This window comes from Rhinatrema bivittatum, chromosome 6 (assembly GCF_901001135.1).
Source record: "Rhinatrema bivittatum chromosome 6, aRhiBiv1.1, whole genome shotgun sequence".
In the NCBI taxonomy this organism is placed as follows: Eukaryota; Metazoa; Chordata; class Amphibia; order Gymnophiona; family Rhinatrematidae; genus Rhinatrema; species Rhinatrema bivittatum.
Window position 1 is genome coordinate 229724770 of NC_042620.1, and position 26627 is coordinate 229751396.

Consider the following 26627-nt stretch of genomic DNA (forward strand, 5'->3'; position numbering starts at 1 on the left):
CAAAAGCATGCACACACTGCACATATATATCCACAGATAACCCTACACACATACACACAATCAATACACATACTTATACTTCCTGACATCCCCGAACATACACACTTCCTTCACCAACACCCAGCCATCCACTCACACACACTGACATCCTCCTTACATTACAACCCTATCCTTCTCTATCCCATCACCTTATATGCTAACATCTTCCATTCTCCCCAAACACATCCCCACTACAAACCTTATACACTCACATACCTCACCCTACACACACACACACACACACAACTCTTCTAGAAATCTATGTCGGAACATGTTCCTAAAGCTATGGCCTTTCATGCTTTCCTCCTTCTTGTTTATTTAGATGATTCTATAAGATTCTGTACTAGTGAAACATACTTCCTGCTTTATGTAAGTTTTCAGAATTTTACTATACCAACGGAAAAGAAAAACTGATGAGCTGCAATTCAGTCACTAAGGGGGGTCATTTTCCAAGTGGATCGCACGCGATAAGGGACGTTATTGCATGCGATACCAAGATAGGGCGGAGTCGGGGCAGCGTCAGCCCTGGAAGAGGAGGAGTTGGGGAGGCACTGGGCCTGACGCCACGAAGACTTCGCCAACAGCAAAAGGTACGCATCTTTTTCGCTGCCAGTTTCATGCCGAATAACTATACCTTTTATGGTGTAGTTATTTGGCGCGATGCCGGCAGCAATCGCACCACGGAGGTGCGATCACTGCCGGCTATCGCAGGACTGGCCCCCATTACCACGGGATTCAAAGAGCCCGGCAGTATTAGTAAATCCAGCCTTAAGTGTCATCAAGAAACTGAGAATGTTGTCTACTATAGTTACATGTAGGGAGTGCAGTAAATGTCAGCACATGGCACTGTATTTGGTTCAGATGTGATATTAATTGTTAGGGGTGTGCATATGTTTCCTATGTATTTGTAATCCGCAACATATAGAGCCATATTCATTGTATTCATGGGGAAGTGAAACGTATCGCGATTCCCCACGAATACAACAAACCTTAGCCGAATTATTCGGCCATCTAAAGAGGTGAATTTAAACAAAACCCCCACCCTTCTAACCCCCCCAAGACTTACCAAAACTCCCTGGTTGTCCAGCGGGGGGTCCGGGAGCCAACTCCTGCACTCACACCCTCAGCTGCCGGTATTCAAAATGGCGCCAATAGCCTTTGATCTTCTATGTCACAGGGGCTACCAGTGCCGTTGGTCAGCCCCTGTCACATGGTAGGAGCAATGGATGGCCAGCGCCATCTTGAATGGCGCCGGCCATCAGGAGGGTGGGGGGTTGTACTTAATTCAATATTAGCCGGGAAACAAATAAGAATTAACGCATGTACGTATCGGGGGCCTCCCTTGCCGAATGCAACGTATCTGCCCCCCGAAGAATACGAATCCCAAATGCAACGTATGGCATCCCTCTGTATATCCCTATTAATTGTATTATCACTGTATCTCAATGCTGTGCAATAAACTGTATTCAACTGAAGAAAATCCCTAAAAAAAACACATAACATTGTAAAAGACATATTCCACAAACCTGAAACTATTACAGCTTATACTCTTGCCAGTCGTCTTTCTGTAATGCAGGTAAACTGTATAGAAAAGAGTTTTGAGAAGCACATGATTCAGAAAATGATTCTGAAGTATATCATATATACAAAAAGCTTGGTAACTAAATCTAAGCATACTGGTTTCCACTGCAAGGACTGAGTAGCAATTTGAGTCATCTGTAGCATATTTGGATACTAGAATGCTGTTATAATTTCCATTTGCCATAAGGTATGTTCACTATATTTCTTCGAGAAAGACTTATCCTTTTCACCATCAGCATATTTAATCACAGTGTACACCATTGTAATCTAGATCATGATGCATTCTAAATTATTAGAAATTATTCACTAGACTTGAAATATAGCTTCCAGGAATATTACCTTTACCAAGGCAATAAAAGAATTGTAATATGTTAACGTTTATCTATAGTTATTTCTAATTATTTATCTTCTTTAATACGCTAGCTTTCATATCATCAAAGTGAATTACATAATTTTCATATTAATTTTTATTGATATATATTCCACTTTTTCAGGCACTTCAAAGTGAACCCATAATAATCCTGTGCAGTGCAATTTAACACCAACCTCCAACCAGAAATGTCAGTGCTTTACTGTCATTTATGCTCTAATCCATATCATTTCATTTTCCGGAGCATTAGTATAGTTTGCAATAATGGGCATCATGACAAACTTCATTAATCCATGATGAGAAACAAAATAAATTAAAGATAATATAGAAAGTCATCAAATCTACCGTGGTGGGCCAGTGTCAGTGAGATGAGGAACTGTGGAAGTGCAATGGATTTCTAAAGCAGCAGTTCCCAAACTATGCTTCATCACATCGAATGGGGGCCCCAGAATCAATGGATGAGGCGATAAGAAACATGATTATTCCACCTCCCTCTGGATCACACTCCAACCCACCACAACTGGCTACAGCAATCAATGTGAACTCACAGATCCCCACACTGTTCTTCTGCATGGACTTTCTGGGAATCCAGAAATCCGTATGAAGAACTAGAATCTTTGTACATGTATTGGCTCACAGGCCCTGTGCTGACTGCTGCTGCTTCCCTTCTTTTGTTGAGTGAAGGAATCAAGGGAGAGTGGAGGTTTCCTGGGAAAGGGGAGGTGCTATAGTCTGATCATCACTTGATTTGTTTTTCCTTCCTGGCTCTTGGGGCTAGTCAGGTTTTGCGGAGTAAAGAACGAAATATGATTCAAGGTAAATTAGAAGGCTGAATTGCCCTATAGAACTTCTGCCGGGCACGACGCCTCCCAAGGGCAGAACGTATCCATTGTCTCATCCAGAAACCTTGGCCATGTCTGAGTATATTAAAGAGAACTTAGAAAAAGGGTTCATCCGACCCTCCGATTCTCCCTGGAATTAGAGGCATGCTAAATAATGCGGAGATATTAAGTTGAATACGTACCTGCCTAGTGCTCTCTGCTTTTATAAAAATGCTGTTAATTTTTTCATTGTGGGTTTCAAAAGCATCTTTCACCATGAATTAAAAATGGATTTATCCATTTAAAATGTGTATTGTTTTTATTAATTGCAATATACACCATTTTTGGGGGGAGAGTTGAGCACAATATCAGAGTATGTTTACTGATAAATCAAGAGCTAGAAAATCTCAGAAATAAATTTGTGTTCTGTCTTAAGAATTCCCCATTCAAGACATTAAGCAACCTTTATTAAATTAGTTTTAAAGGCCAATCCCTTAATAAATATGTGTAATGCCCACTGTCATTGTAAGCCTTTTTAGAGTAAGTGCAATAGATTTATACATTTCAAAGCACTGTTATGCATTATCTTTTTCCAAGAGTCAGTCCATTTGTGAATTCCAAGTGTATTGACAGTCACGTGTGCGCTGGCTCAGGTTTTCCTTTCCCATTTTGGCAAAATGTATCCTTTTTTCCTCTTCTCCAAAGCAGAATCTTGTCTCTTGGGAGTGCCAGTAGTCAACACTAACTTTCTCCTCTTTGATTCTTCAAATCTCTGTAAAGAAAAGTCTCAGAAAGGATTACTATCATGTTTATTTCAGCAATTTTTGCCCTAGGCCTACAACCAAAAAGCTTATTTGTGAATACTGGGGAACGAACACTCATTCACCAATGAAAGGAAACCTGTTGCAACTAATGAGATTATTTAATATCTATTCAGTTAACTGAATTTGAAATCTTAAGCTGTTAAAATCAATTTTCTGTGCATGCTGTGAAAAATGGTAGTGTTAGAATGCTAGGTGAAAGAAAGCACTTGACTGACAGGATAACAAGATACATTTTTACAAAAGAATTAGTAAAATATTACTGTGCCATGTTTGTGGTATTAATTCAATATATTAAAACTTAGTGCTTGCAGCTTGTTGGATGTGGACTCCTAAACTGCAGTGTTTTTAGTTTAGCCTGAGTTACTGGAAATAGTCTTGAGGGCATATACGTCCACTGATATTAATATATAACAAATATGTACATAGGGAGGCAATTTTTAGAAGCAAATATGTGTGTAAAATTCATGTTTTATGAACATAAATAGGATTTTTTTTTTATTTCCCTGGGGTTGTATGCATAAAAATGTGCGTGAAAGTGATTTTGCACATACCTTTACACATCCTTGAAAGAAGCTTTTCCTGTGGGCAGAGGTGAGGAGGGAAACCATTTACTCACATACTTTGAATTTTCCAAAGTATTCACACATGTGCATGCACATATTATTTACACCTGTTCCCAAGCAGGTGGAAATGTGCCTGTGTGTGCCACGCAAGGATATGCACACACCCACTAAGTTTCTAAGCACCCTGACACGCGTAGGACTGAGGTCTGTGTTTACTTTCTACAAGTGAACTTCAGCACTATGTGGGCTGTTATAAAGTTATCCTCCTAGTGCTTGTTGTTTCAGTTTGAATGAAAGTGTAGCTGCAGCAATGTGCATCGTCAGTTCGTGAATTTAAACTAATCTCAGGATACAGATCCTTCTCCATAGTCTGCTAGGGCAGATAGCTCAGCTCTTAACAATCTGCAAGTATCTTATAATTTCTTTCCATTGGCAGACTGCAACTTACGCACTTTCCACTGCATTATCACAACAGGAGTGCTATTAGAGCTTCAGAGAAGACTTGGATTATCTCTTCATGACATTAAACATTTAGTATGGAGATTCATGCTTCAAAACAGGATGGAATAAAGACAGTCTTTAATGGAGATCCAGAGAGATGACTTTTCTGAAGACAATGAAACCTAGAAAGAGTATACTTGATGAACTGATCATATGCCCGTACTGTAAGAGGATACTTTTCAAACAAATCCATGTAGCAGCATTTGCAAGTACATGGCTTGTGGAGATCTAAGCTAGTATTTTATTGCACATGCATACAATATACACACATAGTATAAAACATGCATATCTCTAACCTGCAACATGCACATGCATGTATGCTTACATGTGACTACATGGAATGCACTGAGAGCTCACACTTTTCCAAACTATTTTAAAAATATACGTGTGTACTTTACGTGTGAAAATAAAGTAGGACTTTCATAAAACCTGATTTGCACATTTTAATTGGAATTAACCAGTTTATCAATTGCACCACCAGTTTACCCAATCCTTCTCCAGATGATCGAGAGCCTCCTGGTTCTTCAGCCTGAACTCCCCACCACCACCCCCCTCCCAGTTTACCCAAACCTCCTACCCAGCCAAAAATATACAATAAACAAGTCTAATACAAATTACACCAGATAATTAGCAATGTAAAAGAATACAAGTACATTACCAAATGCATGTCTTTTAAAATAGCAACTTATATATGTAACTATTAGCTCCACTCCTAAACGACCTCTTTTTTTTATGCACATATATGCTGCCGCACAGGAGTTGTTTGAATGTTATCTTCTTAGTATCCTAAATTGAACTAGCATCAGGGATAGGCCAGCTAGTACAGGCATTTATTAAAAAACACTAATGCTTCCTAGGATTTGTAGTCTTCTTTTTTAGAGAAAAATTATGCTACAATTTTCAGAATTCAATGTGCTAGAAGAGAAAGAAAAGCTCTATTTTTTGGTCCTGATGAATCAGATCTGCCTAGGTATTTCTATTAACTTTAGGGGAATAAGATCTAGAGGTTGTTTTTTTTTTTCCACTAACGAAGTATTTTTCTGTAAATCTCAATGTAGCAGCTACCTTGGGTAACAAATAATTGAAGCATAGTTCAAATGATCATGTTAGCAAGGTTGCCTGCAGTAGTGTACCCAAGGCACATCATATTGAATGGGATTGATGCTCATATCTTCCACAATGGGAGAACTGGGTATTGAAGAAATTAACTGTATATTCAATTCTTATTTGATTAGCAGTGCTGAGATCTATACATTTTTAATTACTTTGAAAAATCTGATATTTGTGTCTTTATCTACAATATTTTTAATAAATATATATTGACATTGCTAAACATTTTTGTGTTCTACTGTTCTTAAAATATCTGCAGGGAACTATAAAATCAGAAAATAGCTGAAAATAAACATAGTTCATAGAAATATGAGCCACATAAAAGATACAGTATCAACATATGGCAAGAACATTATCCCGATGCACTATATTTGGAATATAAATTATTGACTGTGATATTAAAGTAAGTGGGAATTCTGTTAATTGTGCTACTGGGGCATAATTCACCCTTGCAAATAATGAAAATAATCACGTTTTGGATTAGCAATGGCATGAAACTTTACAGTATTGTAACCAATGGATTTCTCTCCTCTTTGTAAGCAACCTTAAAACTGTATGCCAAAGTGAAAAGTCTGTGCTTACTTTCTGCTTGCAGACTTTATCAGTTTTCAAAGGGAAAACTGGGTCATAAAAAGTGTAAACCTGTTTTTTGTGTGGGTACTTTTCCCAGCAAAAATTACACACATGCATATGTGTGCTAATCCCTCTCCAGCTCTGCCCCCAGAAGCACTTCCTATCTCTGCTTATAAAAGTCCATGGGTATTAGCACTACACGCATACTTTTACATGCAGAGAGGATAGGCAATTTTCTAAAAGCCTTTTTTCCTGCCTTAAAATGCTGTTTTATCCACAGAAATGGCTTTGAAAATTGTGCTCCCTCTGACTATCCCATAACTATTTTGGAAATTATTTACAATTGGAGTTCTATTTTGCATAAAAGAACAAACATAATCAACATTTAGTTTTAAATTCAGGAATATGCAGAGCCATGCATTTTGTGCTTCTAAATAGATTTCAAAATAAAAAAAAATGTATTCTGTTTTCAATTTTGCAGGGCCAGAACGTGTTTGGACTTGATGTAATTGAAACACCAGAGGGAGACAAGTGGCCACAGCTAATTGTTCAGCAGATCCTGGACCGAGAGCAGAAGGACACTTATGTTATGAAGATTAAGGTTGAAGATGGTGGAAATCCTGCAAGATCTAGCACTGCTATTCTTCAAGTGACTGTCACGGATGTAAATGACAATCGTCCTGTCTTTAAGGAGAATGACATTGAAGTTAGCATTCCAGAAAATGCTCCAGTAGGCACTTCAGTCACCCAGCTCCATGCTACTGATGCTGACCTTGGTTCAAATGCCCAGATTTACTTTTACTTTGGTAACCAAATCTCTAATCTGGCCAAACGACTTTTTTCTATTGACAATGCTACTGGTCTTATAAAAATCAAAGAACCTTTAGACAGAGAGGAATCTCATTTCCATAAGCTGACAGTTTTGGCTAGTGATGGCAGTTCAACACCGTCAAGAGCAACAGTTATGATAAACATTACAGACATTAATGATAATATTCCTTCAATAGACACCCGGTACATCATTAATCCAGTGAATGGGACTGTCCTTCTATCTGAAAAAGCCCCACTCATGACCAAAATTGCCCTGATTACAGTCACAGACAAGGATGCTGATTTGAATGGAAAAGTTTCCTGCTTCACAGATCATGATGTTCCATTTAGGTTAAAGCCAGTATTTGATAATCAGTTCCTGCTAGAGACTGCTGCACCCCTAGATTATGAGACTACTCGGGAATATGCAATTAAAATAGTTGCTTCAGATTCAGGGAAACCACCATTAAATCAGTCTGCAATGCTTCTAATCAAAATCAAAGATGAGAATGATAATTCTCCTATCTTTACACTCCCTGTAATAGGACTTTCCTTCACTGAAAACAATGCACCTGGTACTGAACTGACTAAAATAAGTGCTACTGATGCAGACAGTGGACGCAATGCTGAGATCAGTTACATGCTAGGCCCTAATGCACCTCCCATTTTTAATCTGGATCGTCGAACAGGCATTTTAACAGCAGTGAGGAAACTGGACAGAGAAAAGCAGGACAGATATTCCTTCATGGTAGTTGCTAAAGACAATGGACTTCCTTCTTTGCAAACTAATACTACTGTGACATTGATGGTTCTTGATCAAAATGACAACAATCCTGCTTTCACCCACAATGAATACAATTTCTATGTTCCAGAAAATTTGCCAATGTATGGTACAGTGGGTCTGATCACAGTAACTGATGCTGATAATGGAGAGAATGCAATTGTAACACTCTCAATAGTAAATGGCAGAGATAATTTTATAATTGATCCAGTTGCAGGAGTCATACGACCAAATATTACCTTTGATAGAGAGCAACAGGGTTCTTACACTTTCCAGGTGAAAGCAGTAGATAGAGGAAACCCTCCACGTTCCTCAACTGCTAAGGTGACAATAAATGTGGTTGATGTTAATGACAACAGGCCTGTTTTTGTCATCCCGTCATCTAATTACTCCTATGAATTGGTGCCAACATCCACCAGTCCAGGCTCTGTCATTACTAAAGTATTTGCAGTTGATAATGATACAGGCATGAATGCAGAGCTACATTACAGTATTATAGGTGGAAACTCAAGAGGATTGTTTGCTATTGATCAATTAACAGGCAATATCACTTTGAAAGAGAAGGTGACTACAGCTGATCATGGCTTACACAGGTTGATTATCAAGGTTAATGATTTAGGACAACCTGAGTCTCTATATACCATAGCTTTGGTGCATTTATTTGTGAATGAAACAGTTACCAATGGTACATATGTTCAGGATCTAGTTCGGAGACATATGGAAACACCCGTAAGCCAGAATGTTGGAGATGGTGAAATAACCCCTCAAACCAATGACTATGTCAAGATAATTATTGCTATCATTGCAGGCACCATGACAGTCATCCTGGTTATTTTTGTCACTGCCCTTGTACGCTGTCGCCAAACACCAAGGCATAAAGTTGTTCAAAAAAGCAAACAAAGTGGAGAGTGGGTCTCACCAAACCAGGAAAATCGACAAATCAAGAAAAAGAAGAAGAAGAAGAAGAGATCCCCAAAAAGCCTTCTGCTTAACTTTGTCACAATAGAAGAATCTAAACCTGATGACCCGTCCCATGAGCATATCAATGGCACATTGGACATCCCAGTAGAGCTAGAAGAACAGACAATGGGAAAATACAACTGGGCTACCACACCAACTACCTTTAAACCTGACAGTCCAGATTTAGCTAAACACTACAAGTCTGCCTCGCCACAACCCACCTTCCAGATAAAACCTGAAACACCTGTTGCCCCTAAGAAGCACCATGTCATACAAGAACTGCCACTTGACAACACCTTTGTGGTGGGATGTGACTCACTGTCTAAGTGTTCCTCAAGTAGCTCAGACCCTTATAGTGTCTCTGAATGCAGCTGTCAAGGAGGATTCAAGACTACAGGACCTATCCACACTAGACAGGTAATTCAAATCTTCTATTGTTTCATGTCTCTCTCTCATTACATCCCCCTTGATCTCCCCCTCCTTCCCCCCATGTCTTTGTCATGGTAGTTCTAAGCTTTGCAGAGTACCTTGTCTTGGAAGATTAAAAGCCTAAAAGTTCATGCTTGGCTGAGACATTGAAATATAAACATTCTGTAATTCATCAATGTTGGAGAGAGAAAATTAGAATAAAGTGGTTCTTGGCTCTGAAGAAATTGAATGCTGAATGATTCCATCAGAGGTAGCCTAGTCTGTAGATGGCAGTATGACACTTCCTGCTCTCAATAATGTATACAGCTATACAGAGCAGAAAAACAGAAAACTGGGGGTTGTGTCCACACTGACATTGTCTATATAGAAATATAAATAATCTAGACCAGGTACAAAGCAATAAAGTTTTGAAATAACTGATAAGTGCTTCTTCATGCTAATGGAGTCCAGAATGGCAGACTTAGGTTGAACAGAGCTGTTTCTCAAGGTCTCTCAGATACAAGCAAGGTTGTTTTGTTTTTCAGTCTGGTAAGGTAATGAAAATGCAAGGTACAGATGAGAAGAATCCCTCTTTTTCTTAGCTAGCTTCTCAAAACAAACTATCATAATGAAATAATAAAGCTAGGATGAAAGTAAAGAAAAATCTTACTTATGCTGACAACGGGTTTATCTGTTAGATTCCTGTCTGCAATATGTAAAAGCTACAGTAACTCCTTTCAGCTTCAATTTTTCAAATTGATACAGATTGATGCAATAAAGTTTATAACTTGAGATGCTTTTTAAACACAGGGAAAAAAATTGAAGATCATTGCTGAATGAAGAGAAATGAAGAGAAATGAAAAACTGTGTGGCTCGATAAGTTAGCTGAATATACTTATCAGGCTAACTTTAAAGCAGCTAGTTATATTTAGCATCATCTCCGCACTGCTGAATATCCTGCTTAAATTAGCCAGGAAGTGTATTTAGCTAACTTGATGAGCCACATACATAGTAGCTGAATATGCACCCCAGTATTTGGGGACTTTGTCATTTTAGCCCCCATTTATTGAATTTATAATATTGCAATTCATAATCCCCTACCCTGCGGCTGAGGGCAAATACCTGGATTAAAAGCAAGGCATAGGATTGGGGTCACATTGCCAATCTCTGCTCATTTTTCCATAAGGCTTACCTTGATCACATTTTTGTTAGTATATTGGTTAGTTAACTGCCAGTAAGGTAACTCAACAAAACTAGGTAACTCTTTTCCTGATTCAGGCTGCGTTTTTCCTTTACTTTGAAAGCAGTATAATATTGATACACAGAACCATTAAGCTACAGCAAAACAAAATCATGCACTAGTGCTAGAAAACTTGTTTTCATATATTGTAATCTCACTCTATAGCAAAATTGCTAATTTTTTTGACAAGTACAAAAATGCTGATTGAAAATTCTACAGAATTTATTGGAGAATCCCACCAGGGAATGAAAACAGAGAGGAAAATATTTCTTTCTGCTTTTTCCAAGTTCAGTTTTCTTATTTACACCTCACTCTCAGCAAGGACTCTACAGCTGCCTCCTCTTTCTGCTTTGAACAAACCTAATTTCCTTTGAATATATGACATTGTTGAGACAGAAGTAATATGTTTTATTGCAGTAATGTTCATGCTACTGCTCTGCTACCCGTCCTTAATCCTGCTTTTTTTTTTTTTTAATTTGCTGGAAATAATGACAAATCTAAGAACAAATACCAACTAAATAAAGTGCTCTTAGGCAGTTTTTTCCCCTCAATATGTAACTTTCAAAATGAAATCCAGCACTGGAGAAAACAAGACACTTTCTCTTTTCAACACTTTATCCCATTCTTTTAACAGAGCAAAACTTTTGAAAACATAGCCCGGTGGATGCTAACCACAATTATTTAGACTTTCTGAGGCCCAAGAAAGGGCCTTCTTGGTGGTGGGTTTATTTTACTATTCTTCTAGGCCCCCTACACCATAGCTCTGAACAATGTACCTAAAATAATATACACATTATAAAAACAAATAGCAAAAACATCGAAACGAAAATAATGTACTACCACTCCAACTCAGACAGCTTCGTTCCTTGAAAGCCATTCCAAACAAATACATTTTCATCAACTTTTAAAATGTTTTGATGCAGGTGTAGGGCAGCAGGCAGCGAGTTCCAAAATGTGGGACCCACCACCAAGAAGGCCCTTTCTCGGGCCTCAGAAAGTCTAAGGCTATGGACTGACAAGATGTCCAAAAGCCCTCTTTGAGAGGATCTTAGCACTCCACCAGGCATATATATGCAATATCAGATTAATCCATGGCAAACCATCTGTACTAAGCGTTTTGTGGACTTCAAATTGAGCCTGCCAGCCAACTGGAAGACAAACACTCAATTCCAGTATTAGCAACCCAGAAATGTTTTGTGGAAGAAATTCAATTGTATCACAGCCTATTTATTTATAAGGCACTTTTAGCTAGAATACATAGTGACTGTAAAGGAAACTAGCATAATAACTCGGATGTAGCAAAGAGTAGGACAGAGGCTACTTATCAGTTTTATAATAAAGATTTTTATTTTGAGAATTCATTTCTAATAAATTTTCTTACAACTACATAAAAAAAAATCAATGCAGTAATTACAAATAACTTCATTACCTTAAAACCATTCAATAAAATAAAATCTCCAATTAAAAAAATTGAGGTAGAAATGTATTATTTGCTGTCGTAATGCTAAAGTATTTGTTTATTTAGTAATGCATCGTACTGACATTCTACCCTGTATTCAACAATAATAATTTGTGATAGTTGTTTTATCACATTACTACTGTTGCAAATATGTTTCCTTTTTCCAGCTTGCTAATAATGTTGTATTTATTAAACAGAACATTCAGGAGCTTAGAGAGTTTCACATGTATTTTTAAATGAATTCTATATAATGCTACTGAACTTACCTGAAAGTCTTCTTGCCTATTGCTTTTAAACCCCAGCAGTATCCAGAAGCAGAGTTTTTCCCTCTATGCTACTGGACCCTGGAATAAATGGAAAGCAGAACAAAGGATACTATTGTGACCCCATCTGATGGGTTTCTAACTACTGACTTTCCTTTAGCCACCCCCGTAGCCAACAAAATAAGAATCAGTTCCATAAATGAGTATCCAGTTTCACCATGTGTACAGGAGTGTTGTTTGGATTTCCATGTGTTCCTTCTTTTTTGGATTTTGACAAAATGTTTATAACATGTGATTGCATTTAAAACATCCAATACATAAATTGCATAAGCTTTTAAAGAAATAGAAAATAGTTTGACTAATTTAATGCGGAATGTGTTAAAACTATTTAAATCACTTGGCCACTGATCATTATTTCTCTGTCCCTGGAAGTGCATTAGAATCCAGATACTTTACAACTGAAATGCTTATTCCTTTGAGTTCTGTCTAGAATTCATAGTCCACAAAAAGATCCATAAAAATGTGATTTTAAGTGAATATCAAATATAGATGACAACTTGAAAACCCATGGGTGGGGGGCCTGCAAGCTCACTTTCAGAGGGAAACTCCTTGCGGTGGGGACTGTGGGGACTTGTGTGGACTCGGCACCTGCAAGTTCACACTACATGCGTTAAAGTATGGGTGAAACTCCCATGCATGCTTCAGCTTTCCGATTTCCCTCCCCCCTCCCACCCCAGTGACCCCCTGCCCTTCCCTCTTTCTGCTGAAACATAAATTTGGCTGCTGAAATGGGAACAGTTTTCAGCTTGAGGAATTTACCTGGGTAACCAGGTCTCTGTGGGAGAAGAGGAAGAAGAAGAACATGATGGAGGAGAAAAGGGAAATGGGAGGAAGGGAAGGATAAGAAACTGAAAGGAAGGAGATGGAACCTCTTAAGAAGTGTTACAGGTATGGATCTAAGAAGGTTAGGGAGACAAAGGGGACAAGAAGAAGATGGACAAGAATGGACAGAGAATCAGGTGAGAAGGGAAGAGAATTAAATAGGTGATGAAGAAAAGAGAGGCATGGATGATAATATTAATAGAGCACTGGAAGGGTGAGCAAAAGGAGGGAACCAGAGGGACTGTAGCGCCAGATAGTAGGAAGCATGCCACCCCCTTTTCCCCCAATTTCAAACCTAGTTGCTTCTATTTATTTCTTCTAGTCCCCAGGAGCACAATTGTTCAGAACATTATCACTGTCCTTATACAGAATGAAAACTAATTGGTTCATGCAGTAATTATGTTGTGATATCACAGCCAGAATTGACCAATCAGATCCTGTGAATGTAAAGTAGTTTGTGACCTTCTACCTAACATTCTAGAGCTAAGCAGAATTTATAAGCCAGGATTTATATTTTTCATTGACATGGGTTTTTTTTATGTGCAGAGTAAGTTTGAAATATTACATAGCACAAAGAAAAGGCCATGTGAATAGTAACATTTTCATTTCTGAAACACTTGTGTATGCAATTTGCAAAGTTTCGATACTGATGCAACTAGTCATATTAGATTTTAATGGTAAACTTTCCTCATGAAAAGTGAAAACTACAAACTTTACCACCCCATAGTTATTTGGTGGTTGTAAAAAGCATGAAAGAAAAGCAATGATTGGTAAATGAAAAAGGCTGACTTTTGATATTTTTCCTCCCTTTCCAAAATGTTTTCATTAAATTCTAAAACTTGTATTAAATAGATTTTTTTCAGAAAGTTAAAAAGCCTTTTTTTTTTTTTTTTTTTTTTTAGTTTCACGTTTATTGCAAATAATTTCACATATCCAAACATAGGGGGTCATTTACTAGACGGATCGCACGCTTTAAGGGACGTTTCGCACGCGAAAAGTCCCTTATCGCGTGCGATACCAGGATGAGGGAAGCTACACCTTCTATGGTGGCGCTATTGGGTGCGAAACCGGCAGCGATCGCACCACGGCGGTGCGATCGCTGCCGGCTAGCGCAGGACCGTCCCCCTTTTCGGCCCCCCCGCCCTCATTACCTAAAGTATCGCAGGCCTGTGATACTTTAGAAAATGAGGCCCATAGGGTTCTTTTAGCAATGAATACAATTACTATCTTCAAAGTTTTATAAAGCTGTAAAATAAATTCCATTTCATGATGCCCAAACATATTTCAAACTTTTTTTTTTGGCATATTAGAACATTTTTCATATTGAAGCAATATGCTCCATCTGGTCTTTTAAACTTTTAAAATATCTTCAGAAACCAAATTTTACAAAATCTGGCATGCTCATTTTGTTTGCACCAGAGAAACCAGGAACAGAATGAAACAGAGAAATGTAACGGAAGAAAAAAAACTGTATTGCTTCTTTAATCTGCCTATCCACCCAACTAATTTAACTTTACATTTATAGACACTTACAAACAAAACATTAACCTATCCAATTTACCCAAGACTCTGGGATTCTCATGCTATACCATCTGAGTTAGCCGGGAATTTTCGACTGAGCTCACTGGGTTTTCTAATGGATGGAAGACATATGGCCATGCTATAAAGAAGCCAGTACCCAATAGGGCACTTTAACTATTGCATATTGTGTGTATGGGGGGGGGGAGGGTTAAATTGTTATATTTTACAGGTTATTTTTAAAGTTTAATGGATCAAAGGAGACAGCTCTTCAATATATAGAACATATATTAGCTTATTTAAAACATTTCTAGATTGTGTCCTTGGTCAAAAATATTGACTGCCCAAAGTGGTAAACCCAATAAAAGTTCTCCAATAACAGTAAGACAAATAAGCAGAAAGCTAAAACAAATATTACATGTAAACCAGGAAGCCAGCAATACATTAAACATTCCATGTGCAGCATTAGCAGTTAGTGTGGGAGCAATCATGTTTTCACTTGATTTTAGGATCTCAGGTAACTCATCTCTGCCTTAACATCCTGCGATAATTTATTGCAAAGCAGGGACATTGCCACTGAAAACATCTGAGCCCGCAGCCTAGCTTCTTTGATCATTTTATCATTTGATCAGATAGGCACAATCAGTAACCCCTTCTATGCTGAGTGCAATATTATAGACAGAAGACACCAATGCAATTTATCTTTTAAATACACAGGGTCCTTTCCTCCCAGCAGTCTAAATATGATATTACAATTTTCAACCAAATCCTATACTTTATTGGGAGTCAATGCAGGGCTTACAGATGAGATCCCCCCTCACTTTTGGCAACAAACAAGCCATGCAGCTACATTTTAGACCACTCTCAGCCTGCAGTTCACAACTGTCTCAGGTGCATTCTTGCCACCTCTTTTCAATCCCATATGATATCTCTAACCCTCCCCTCCCCTCTTACCCTCACCCCCACCCCAAATTTCAGTAAATTTCCATGAATGAAGCTCACTGGCACAATATTTGTAAGAGAAGATCTTTATTGGATGAATATGGCCGCAGCATAGGTCAAATTACAATACCGGGCCACCCATTGCTCCTTTCATGTGACAGGGGCTGACCAATGGAACCGGAAGTCCAGCGGGAGATTGCTCCCAGGACCCCCGCTGGACCACCAGGGACTTTAGGCAAGTTTTTTGGGGGGTCAGGAGGGTGGGGGGGTTGTAATTAACTAAATTTGAAGGGTTGGGGTGGGTTGGTTTTTTTTGTTTTTTTTAATAAATGTGCCCGCCCCCTGCGCTAACTCGAACAACAAATTTTCCCCGAAGTTTGGGTCCTCCAACCCATGCCGAATTGGACTATTTCTTTGAAATATTCCAATTTGGCAAAAACGATTGCACATCCCTAAATCCTAGACCTTTATGCAATTCTTATAGGGTGACTATGCTCTTGCCTGAGTTGAGGTTCATAAAAGCTTATTATGTATCATCTTAACCTAATATTCTGGTTCTGGGGGACACTGGTCTGTCAAAGTCTTGCCCTCCGATATCCTGGTCCATTGCAAGAGCAAGATCCACTTGTTCAGGATGCAGCAGGACTATTGGGGGGAGGGGGGGGGCGGGCGATCAAGCCAATTCTGGCTGTCAAAGCTGAAGACTTGACAGGAAACTACACTCTCACCTACCCACCCATGCAACACAGTGTCAGGATACCTGCTTGTTATTCACTGCCTGACCAGCTTTCACATCGTACATGCCAAGTGCAATGTAGCAGCAGAATATCTGCTTGGTATTCTCTGAACAGTCTTAAAATAGCACTTGCTGTGCATGCTTAGGGTGGTATGGTCAACCTAATTACATGCCCTATGGTAGCGACACCTCACTTGCCGTGTGCTCCCCATTAACCCTGCTGTGACCATATTCTAATAGCTTTGTTGCTGCCTATAAGCAGTAAAGACTTTCTTATCCCAAGTACTCTTGTTCATTACTTAGTATGCCATGATCATGCCCTGGATACTGCTTATTACTGCCGATAGCATGGCTCCTCTGCAATCCAAGGGGATACTACAGGTTGGTATCCACCAATGAAATTACATCTGTTCCGTTGTGTAAGCCACCAGTAATGGTGTGAACATACTGCAAAAGATTGCCAAGATAGTTCAGCCCTGCAAGAGCCAAAGGATAATATAGCAGGTTTGCAGCAACCTATGAAATTCAAGAAACTGTAATACATACCATAAACAGCCAAGCACCTGTCAAATAACCCCATTCCAAAATCCTGCATGAGATATTATGCTTAAGGCCGGATTTTAAAAAGGTTTCGCGCATTGGGCCTATTTTAAAAAGTCCCGGCAATGCGCGTAAAGCCCTGGGACGCGTGTAAGTCCCGGGGCTTGCAAAAAGGGGAAGGGGCAGGGCCAGAGGCTCCAGGCACAGTGGCCATTTGCCGCTGTGCTTGGGATCGCCTGCCGGCACTTGGCCGGCATGCACAACTTACTTCAGCCCCAGGGCTGAAGTAAGTTGTGAAACAGAACCAAAAAAATGGAAAAGGTAGGGGGGAAAGGGCGGGGGAGGTAGGGGGGAAAGGGCGGGGGTATGCACTATTGTGCAAGGTGCACAATTGTGCATACCCCCTTGCGCACACCGACCCAGGATTTTATAACATATGCGCACCTGCGCGCGCATGTTATAAAATCAGGCGAACATGTGTGCGCGCCGGGTAGCGCATGCACATGTACGCCCGTGCGCAACCTTTTAAAATCTACCCCTTAGTGTGCTTTATGTCATAATAATAATAGAAGGGGATATGGATCCCACTCATCACATTTTCTAAACATAGATGAATGGAACCCAAAAGGGGAAAGCAAACCTGTACTGGACTCCCTGAATTATAGAGTCCACATCAACAGCAGAAGTTAAGAGATAAGGATATAGGGCTAATGAGATATATGCAGTAACCAAACTCACTTTGAGAAAGCAGTGGATCTCTAGACTATATGGTAGCACAATCACATCACAAAAGCCACATGAGACAAGCTTATACCATCACTTTACCATCCTCAGCTGAGGGTCTGTAATAGGGATGTGAATTGGTACTGGACTCGTTTCCGGTACCGATTTCGGGTACAAACTGGGAAATCTTTGTTCCCGCGATTCTTACCCGTTTTAATCGGCTGTGTCGTGCCGAAAAAAACAACCCCCGACCCTTTAAATTTAATCCTTTCGCATCAACCCCCCTCCCGACCCTCCCCCCCAAAAAATTTTTAAAGTACCTGGTGGTCCAGCCAGGGTCCCGGGAGCGATCTCCTGTGCTCTGGCCATCGGCTGCCACTAATCAAAATGGCACCGATGGCCCTCTGCCCTTAGCATGTATGTGACAGGGTATCCATGCCATTGGACGGCCCCTGTCACATGGTAGGAGCACAGGATGGCCCGCACCATCCTGTGCTGGACCACCAGGTACTTTAAACATTTTGGTGGGGGGTCAGGAGGGTTGGGGGATGCGAAAGGATTAAATTTAAGGGGTCGGGGTGGGTTTGGGGTTTATTTTTACATGCCCTTTCTTCCCGCTCCCCCCCAAAACGATAAGAGAACCCCACGAAAAATTTGGCAGCCCCCCCGCCCCCCCAAATTCTGATGAGTTTGAAAATATCTTCCGATATTTTCAATCATTAGAAAAATGATGCACATCCCTAGTCTGTAATGCCTGTTGGCTAGCCAGAAGTATGTTCATGTGACTGCCATGTTTTTCCATTACTTCTCTGGCATTTCCAAGGCTTGCCTCTCATATTCCAGGTATTATATGAAATTGCCCTTCAGCTTAATATGAGAGAGAGTCATATTTGAGACTGGCATCGCAGGATACCTGGATACAGCAAGACATAAACCATACTGGGCAAAGCAGATAGTACAAACTTTGCTCTGGGTATCAGCGGCCACCAAAATAGCACTTCTGCTGCCCTCTTGATGGCGAGCAGCCAAACAGAAGACCACTGATATTGGCATAACCTTTTTAGCAATTTCTTCTGCTGTCCTGTGTCACCTACATCAGTTTCAAAAACCTATTTCGTAAGACGATGTGATATGCCTAGATTAAGTGAAGACCATGAATAAATCTGCCAAAAATGTTGCATCTGCAATCTTGCAGTAAGAATTATAATAATTATTGTATGTAGTATGAGGTTGCAAGAGCTTCAAGATCACTCAAAAGAACTTTTTTTTTTTTTTTTTATTGGAGCCACAACTAGTTAATCAGTTGTAAAATCTAGGCACTGATCTGCATCTGTGAACATTAGTCAGCGAGCCAACTTAATGCAAAGGGATGTAAGGTATTTAACTATGGACCTTCGGCTAAAATTGACTGCAACAGCTTGAATACAAAGGCATAAAGGTAGAATGACTCCAAATTCCAGTATGAACTGACAATTTGGCAGGACAGTGGATACATAGAAATACCAATAAATGTACTTAAATGTCTGGCTTCTAATACTGGCAATTAAAGACAAAGGCTATACCAATTAAGTCTATCCAAGAATATAAGATTTGCCATATTGGGCCAGTTTAAGGGTCCCTCACTCCCAGCAGCCTGCTCCCAACCATGGCCTTAGTGTGAGTCAGGTCCCAGGCTCACTGAGCATTATACCTGTCTCTCAGACTGGGTATAGGACAGGGGCTGAAATTACTCAAACAGACTCAAGACAAGAAAATTAAGAAGTGCGGTGTCCATTGTATGCTTTACGCAAAATTGAAGCTCGCAATCTGCTGCCCTTCAATCACTGCTCGTTCACATATGGGGGTAGATTTCAAAAGAAGTGCATGGGCATACATGTGTGTGCACTACCCGGTGTGCACACATGGATGCCCGATTTTATAACATGCACACGCAGGTGCGTGCATGTTATAAAATCGGGGGTAGGTGCGCACAAATTGTGCACCCTGTGTGCACTGACGTCCGCAGCCTTCACATGTTCCCTCCCCCTAAACTAACCTTCCCACCCCTAGCCTTATCCTAACCCCCCCCCCCCCAATTCCTTTAACTTACCTTTTGTGCCTGCTCCAGGCAGGCACAAGTTGCGTGCGCCGGTAGCCTGCCAGCACGCGATCCTCTGACATAGTGGCAAATGGCCAATGTATCAGAAGCCTCTGGTACCCGCCCCACCCCCGGACTGCCCCTCCCCCCCCTTTTTTTTGAAGCCTTGGAACTTAGTCGCATCTCGGGGCTTTACGCACGTCGCTGGGCCTTTATAAAATAGGCCCAGTGCACGTAACCCCCCCCACACACACGTGCATAAATTCTCTGAAAATCCAGCCCATGGAGACTGATTGCATGGAGTTTGGACTGTATATGGGACTCTGCTCCCTCATTCATGAATGGCTGACTGAGCAAGAGCTGTCCCATTGACCACTGCCTCTGCCCTGTTGAGATCTCGCAAGATAATGGGGGTTTGAAAACCTGCGCCAACTGCGGTTGACTTCCTAGATCTTAGCAATCGATCGGTCAGGCACAGGGAAGGGGGGACCCAGCCCAAAACCAGACCATACACTATGAGAGCAAACCCACTCGAGCTCCTAGTGTGCTATTTTGCTGCTTCCCTTGTAGCTCACCATGCATATGTCACCAAAGCATATGCTCCGACTCAGGCCTCTCCATGAATTTGCGGAAGGGGCAGTGTGGCAGCCCCACATGGGAGGAAGGAAGAAATCGCATGATCTCAGCCCTCCTGTTGCAAGTCCACTCGAAATCGAGACACAGTGGCCTAAAGCTGTAAACTGGTAGCTGCCCAATATGACTCCTGCCCGATGTACTTCTGCAACATCTCCTCAGTAGTCGCTACCTCCATTGCCATATACCAACAGGTGCATTGCAATGGCAGTAAAGGCAATGCTTGACTAGGCCGCAGTCATTAGGCAAATCCCTTGCTTTGGTGGCTTCCTGGAAGTTGGAAAAAACAAATTTGGCAATGAGGGAACAGAGCAGCTGCTACTGCAACCCACACTTATCCTGCTCCTAAAAGCCTATTGCACTCTTTGCCCCACCTCCGCATCTCCACACCGCCAGACCTCTGCTTCCAGACTGCTGTTGCCCCATATCAGCCGCATCATGATGCTGCCAAGAGCATGAAGAGGATCCAAGCCAGCAGGGCCCTCGCCGTGTGGCTACCAAAGACAGCAGTGCGCTCCAGAAAAACATGCTGCTACAGCAGCAGGGGTCCAGCACACCCCTACCAAATGCACCACCTCCACATTAGCACTTGGCCTCTATGAAATATGTCGATATAATGCAGCAGACACTCAGGGCCCTTTTTTTTTTTAATTAAAACCTGGGGACATCTGCCTGGCCAATAGGGCAGCAATGATGTCATGGCCCAAAGGGAGCATAGAGCTTCAGAACAGCACTGTGGGACACAGAAGGAGTAGCAGCAAAACCCTGCTGTCCTCAGAAGGCACTCCTGCCAAGATAGTGGCTCAGTTCCAACCTCACCCTGACCAGCTGGGTAGTTGAGACTTTCCTGCTGCCTGTACCATGGCTGTCAAACTTGCCCACCCTATCCACTAACCGTTAGGGTCTGCACTCAGGCCAAAAAGCTCCCAGATATAGCCGAGGGAGGCAGGATAGAGGCACTTCCCAAAAGGCCCGCCACGTGAATAGAATGCCCCCAATGCTGCCACCAGCAAGCGAGCTCCTGTGAGGGCCCCCATGGCTCTCCCCACCAAGATTTTTTTTTTTTTTTGGAATTAGGCAACAAAACAGCTGACAGTGGCAGGGCCTCGGGGCAGAGAAGGGCAAGAGACCAGCCGCCCAGATTATCACTGGTCCAGGATACCCTGCCCTGCATGCCTAGTCAAGCCAGCTTGCCACCCTACTGCCTTGAACAGCAAATGCCCCCACAATTCACCTGCACAGAGAGGAGCACAATTGCCACTACAACTCCCATCCACCGACACCGGATAATTTCTGCCTTTTTCTTAAAATGGTGTGCATTTTCCACCGGCACCAGACCACTGCCGCAAAAAGGAGGGGGTTCTTCAGTCCAGCCCCACGAATGCCAGCAGAGAGCATGCCGCAGCTGAGAAGGCCAATACTGTGGGCTGCTGCCCGCTGAAAAAAAACCTTCCCAACCACCACCTCCATCAACAGCAAGCGCTCCACTGGGAACTTAACATTCCTTGTGCAATCAAAGGAGAAAGACTGAGACCCAACACACCCTCAAAATACAAATCACATCGCCTGCCATGTGGATGCCCAGACTGCATTCCCCAAGCTGGTAGCAGGTAGGCCACAAAGTGTGTCCGTGCATGGGTTGGGTATGGAAAGCAAACAAAGGGAATGAGACCTTACCAAAAAAAAAAAATGCAGAAAGAAGAGACTGGTGAGAGGACTGTTCCTGGCTTAAGTTGAACTCACCGGCCCTCCCACCAGCCTCTGTACTCCTCCCCAGAGGTGGAGCACCTTAGCAATTGTGGCCTTCCTCCCTAACCGGGGATGGGGGTTGGCTCCTTTCTCAAAGGAAGACTAATGAGCAGGCATTTTGGAGTTCTCTAGAAATGCTAAAACCCAAATCTCAGTGCGCTCTACATGACAATATACAATGAAAAGAAAAAAAATCAAACACAAAGTAATGATGGCAACTTAGGGGTAGAATTTAAAAACTTGCCCGCACATGGACATGCAATTTTATAACATGCGCGTGCCATTAACCTACCTTTTGCGCCTGCTTCAAGCAGGTGCAGATTGCACGCGCCGGCACCTGCTGGCACGCGATCCCCCAGCACAGCGGCAAATGGCCCCTGTGCCGGGCACCTCTAGCCCCACCCCGCCCCTTTCAGCAATCCCGGGACTTACATGTGTGGCTGGGCCTGGCGCGCGTAAGATCCCAGGTTCTACACGTGTAGGTCTTTTAAAATCCAGCCCTTAGCTTTTATTTGAAGAGGTGCCTCAATTTGGTGGACCAAAAAGACCTTCTAGGTGAAATGGCGGTCCAGTTGATGTTCATTGTTAAATTATAGATTTATATAATCACTCTTTCCCTTATTCCAATCGGTAAAAAAAGGAAAAGAAAAGATAAGAAAATTTGGTTTACTCCACTTAATTGCCCAGTAATCTTACCCTGCTGAGACTGTCAGAAAGCTGAAGAAGGAATACACAGTGCTCTAACAGAGCCAGCAGGGTACAGGAGTACCACAAGGCAAGAGCCAAGAATGTTTCTGGCACTTTCTAACCCAGGACTTTCAGAGAAGTTATTTATTTTTTTAGTAGAAAGTGATTTTCTTAGTTGGTAGCTTTATAGGGCAGAAGTTTAATATTCCATGATCCTGGGAGGAACAGGGATGTTAGCAAACGAGTCCAGTCCATTGGACATCTTCAATATTTATTTATTGATTAACTGGGAACCTATTATAAAATTAATTTATGGGCTTGGAATCTCAGGGAACTTACTAATGGATAGGTGTCCAATCAGTAACATAAAAATACCATCACAATTTAGCACTAATTATTGTCAGTTTCAACAGAGTGGTCAAAGAATGCAGAATGAATTAGCCTCTTACCTTTAGAGGGTTTGAGCAAATTGGCAAGCTGATATTGGGACTATACTGACCATTGCCCATGTTCTATCTACTCTCTGAATGAATAATAGGCCAAAAAATGTAATTTGGTATCATGCATTGTCATTTTGGGGTTGATTTTCGTTGTTAATGTTTTCACATTTTTTTTGTTTTTTAAATTTTGGAAAGCGTGCACACTAAAAACGATAGAAGAAAAATACAAAATGTGGTGATTTTTTTCTATTGTTTCATTGTCTCTGTCATTTCAAATAAATCCACATCCCTAATAAATAAAGGATGGTGATCTCAGTTTCTATTTTCTGTTAATTCAGAACCTTTCACAAGTATTAACAATATTCAAGAGCTATTTTGTCCACTTTGAAATCTTTTTCAGTAGTCATCATTCACTCTTTCATGAGTAAAAGAAAACGAAAGTTCCATATTTTTATAAGAGAGCTATTTGAGGAAATGAATCCAAAAAATATTACTTTATATTCTAACCCATAACCATCAAAATTATCACCCCAAACTTGAATTATATTTTAAGTATCCTCCCACTTCCTTTCAAACCAGATTTATATAAATCTATTGAGAGAGAAACTGCTCATTTCTTGGAGAAATCATAACCCAAAGAATAGCCTTGTCGAAACTAAAACAATCTAGGGACATGGCGGAGTTGACTTTCCTGATGGTTTCTCTTACCATAAGGCTTTTTTATTAAGGCAAGGGTGCCATGGTTAGATGAGGGTGTAAGCAAACCAAAATGGCTTCAAATGGAAGAGGTACTTTCGGTCCCATCTCTATTCATATCTTTGGTCTTCCTGCCTTTCTGAAGGATTCCTTAGTTCTTCATGCTGCCTTGGAGGCTTTCAAATTCCTGCAGCAAAACGTTAATCCTCATGTTTATTCTCTAAAATTACCCCAATATGGAACACTCTGGGGCGGATTTTAAAAGGGTTATTATAGGTGTAAGCCCGAAAACCCGCTCCTGCGTGCGCTGAGCCTATTTTGCATAGGCCTGGCAACGCACACAAGCCCCGGGACGCGTGTAAGTCCTGGTGCTTGAAAAAATGGGCGGGGAGAGGGCGGGGCAGGGTGGTCCGGGATGGGGCGTGGCATGGCCAGAGTCCTCTCCACTGCCGCTGGGCCCGGAGATCATGCGCTGGCACTCGGTCGGCACACACAACCTACGCCTGCCCTGAGGCAAGCAGAAATAAAAAAATAAAGGTGTGGGGGGGGGATTTAGTTAGGGCTGGGGGCGAGTTAGATAGGGGAAGGTAGGGGGGGGGGGGGGGGGAAGGAAAGTTCCCTCCGAGACCACTCCAACTTTGGAGCGGATTCGGAGGGAATAGGGAAAGCCATCGGGGCTCCCCTAGGGCTCACCGTGCACAAGTGTGTGCACCCCCTTGCGCGCACCAACCCTGGATTTTATAACATGCGCGTGGCTGCGCACACATGTTATAAATCAGGCGTAAATTTGTGTGCGCCAGATTGCGCGCACAAATCAATGCCCGCGTGTAGGTATGAATATTTGGCCCTCTGAGTTTTAAGATAAAAAAAAATATTTTTTTGGAAGGCTTGGTATGGGAAGGGGTTTGGGTTTTGGGCCATTTTTTAAAAGGAACCTTTTTCAAATCTGTTCCAAAACCACAACATGACTTTGTGTAATAGCTAGGGATGTGCAGAGGGACGCCATACATTGCGTTCGTGATTCAGATTCGTCGGGGAGCAGATACGTTGCATTCGGCCGTATGGCGCCCCGATGCATTAATACGGCGATTTCTATTCGTGTCCCAGCTAAAATTAAAATTAACTACAACCCCCCACCCTCCTGACCCCCCCCAAGACTTACCAAAACTCCCTGGTGGTCCAGCGGGGAATCCGGGAGCCATACCCTGCACTCTCACACCCTCGGTGCCGGTTTCATCATGGTGCCGATAGCCTTTGTCACAGGGGCTACCGGTGCCATTGGTCAGCCCCTGTCACATGGTCATCGGCACCATCTTGTGCTCCTACTATGTGACAGGGGCTGACCAATGGCACCGGTAGCCCTTGTGACATAGTATGGGCAAAGGCTATTGGTGCCATTTTGAGTACTGGCATCGGACAGCCGGAGTGCAGGAGGTCGCTCCGGGACTCCCGTTGGACCCCCAGGGACTTTTGGCCAGCTTGGGGGGGGGCCTCCTGACCCCCACAAGACTTGCCAAAAGTCCAGCGTGGGTCCAGGAGCAACCTCCTGCATGCCGTCCGTCTGATGCCAGTACTGAAAATGGTGCCGATCGCCTTTGCCCTACTATGTCACAGGGGCCGACCATCGGTACCTGTGACATAGTGAGGGCAAAGGCGATTGGCGCCATTTTGAGTACTGGCATCGGACGGACAGCGTGCAGGAGGTCGCTCCCGGACCCCCGCTGGACTTTTGGCAAGTCTTGTGGGGGTCAGGAGGCCCCCCAAGCTGGCCAAAAGTCCCTGGGGGTCCAACGTGGGTCCCAGAGCGACCTCCTGCAATCGGGCCATCCGATGCCAGTACTCAAAATGGCACCGATAGCCTTTGCCCATATTATGCCACAGGGGCTACCGGTGCCATTGGTCAGCCCCTGTCACATGGCCATCGGCGCCATCTTGTGCTACTACCATGTGACAGGGGCTGACCAATGGCACCGGTAGCCCCTGTGACAAAGGCTATCGGTGCCATGATGAAACTGGTACCGAGGGTGTGAGTGCAGGGGATGGCTCCTGGACCCCCCGCTGGACCACCAGGGAGTTTTGGTAAGTTTTGGTGGGTTCAGGAGGGTGGGGGTTTTGTTTAAATTTTTATTTAGGTGGCCGTATAATTCAGCGAAGATTCTTGTATTCGTGGGGAATCACGATACATTTCGCTTCCCCACGAATACTATGAATGGTGTAATATATGTTGCAGATCGCCAATACGGCGAAAACGAATGCACACCCCTAGTAATAGCTGTAAAGTTTAATCTCTCAGTTGCATCCCTTAGTCTTCATATAAAACAATCCTATTTAAGCATTACTGCTTTACCATGCAGATTATTGGTTTCTACAAACTCTCTTCAAATCATTAAGAGTCTTAAGAGTTTCAATATCAGATTCAAAAACCTAATCTTTATTTTTTTATTGCTCATAGAGCTATATGGACACCTATTAAAGTAGCAAAAGTTTTGAAATCTTATAATGTGACAAGCTGGTCCTGTACTCACAGGTGAAATCTGTCATATCTTATTTTTGGAAAGAGAACTTGGCCTTAGATGTGCACAGATGGAACAAGTTTTGTATTTATTCCCAACATGAGAGGGATGCTGCTTTGCATAATGGCTCTCTGCAGTCTTTTATCAAAATGGGGGACCCTGTGTTGAAATTCGACATGATGATTTAT

At 42.0% G+C, this 26627-nt stretch overlaps 1 protein-coding gene across 6 annotated transcripts in view; it reads left to right on the plus strand.

The window, feature by feature from the left end:
- Positions 1-26627, plus strand: part of PCDH11X (protocadherin 11 X-linked) — a 3021270-nt gene that overhangs the window by 358902 nt on the left and 2635741 nt on the right. For all 6 annotated transcript variants that reach the window (XM_029606604.1, XM_029606602.1, XM_029606605.1 and 3 more), the window contains one exon: positions 6864-9350. In XM_029606604.1, the coding sequence (XP_029462464.1) occupies positions 6864-9350 (2487 nt within the window). The remainder of the gene's footprint in view (positions 1-6863; positions 9351-26627) is intronic.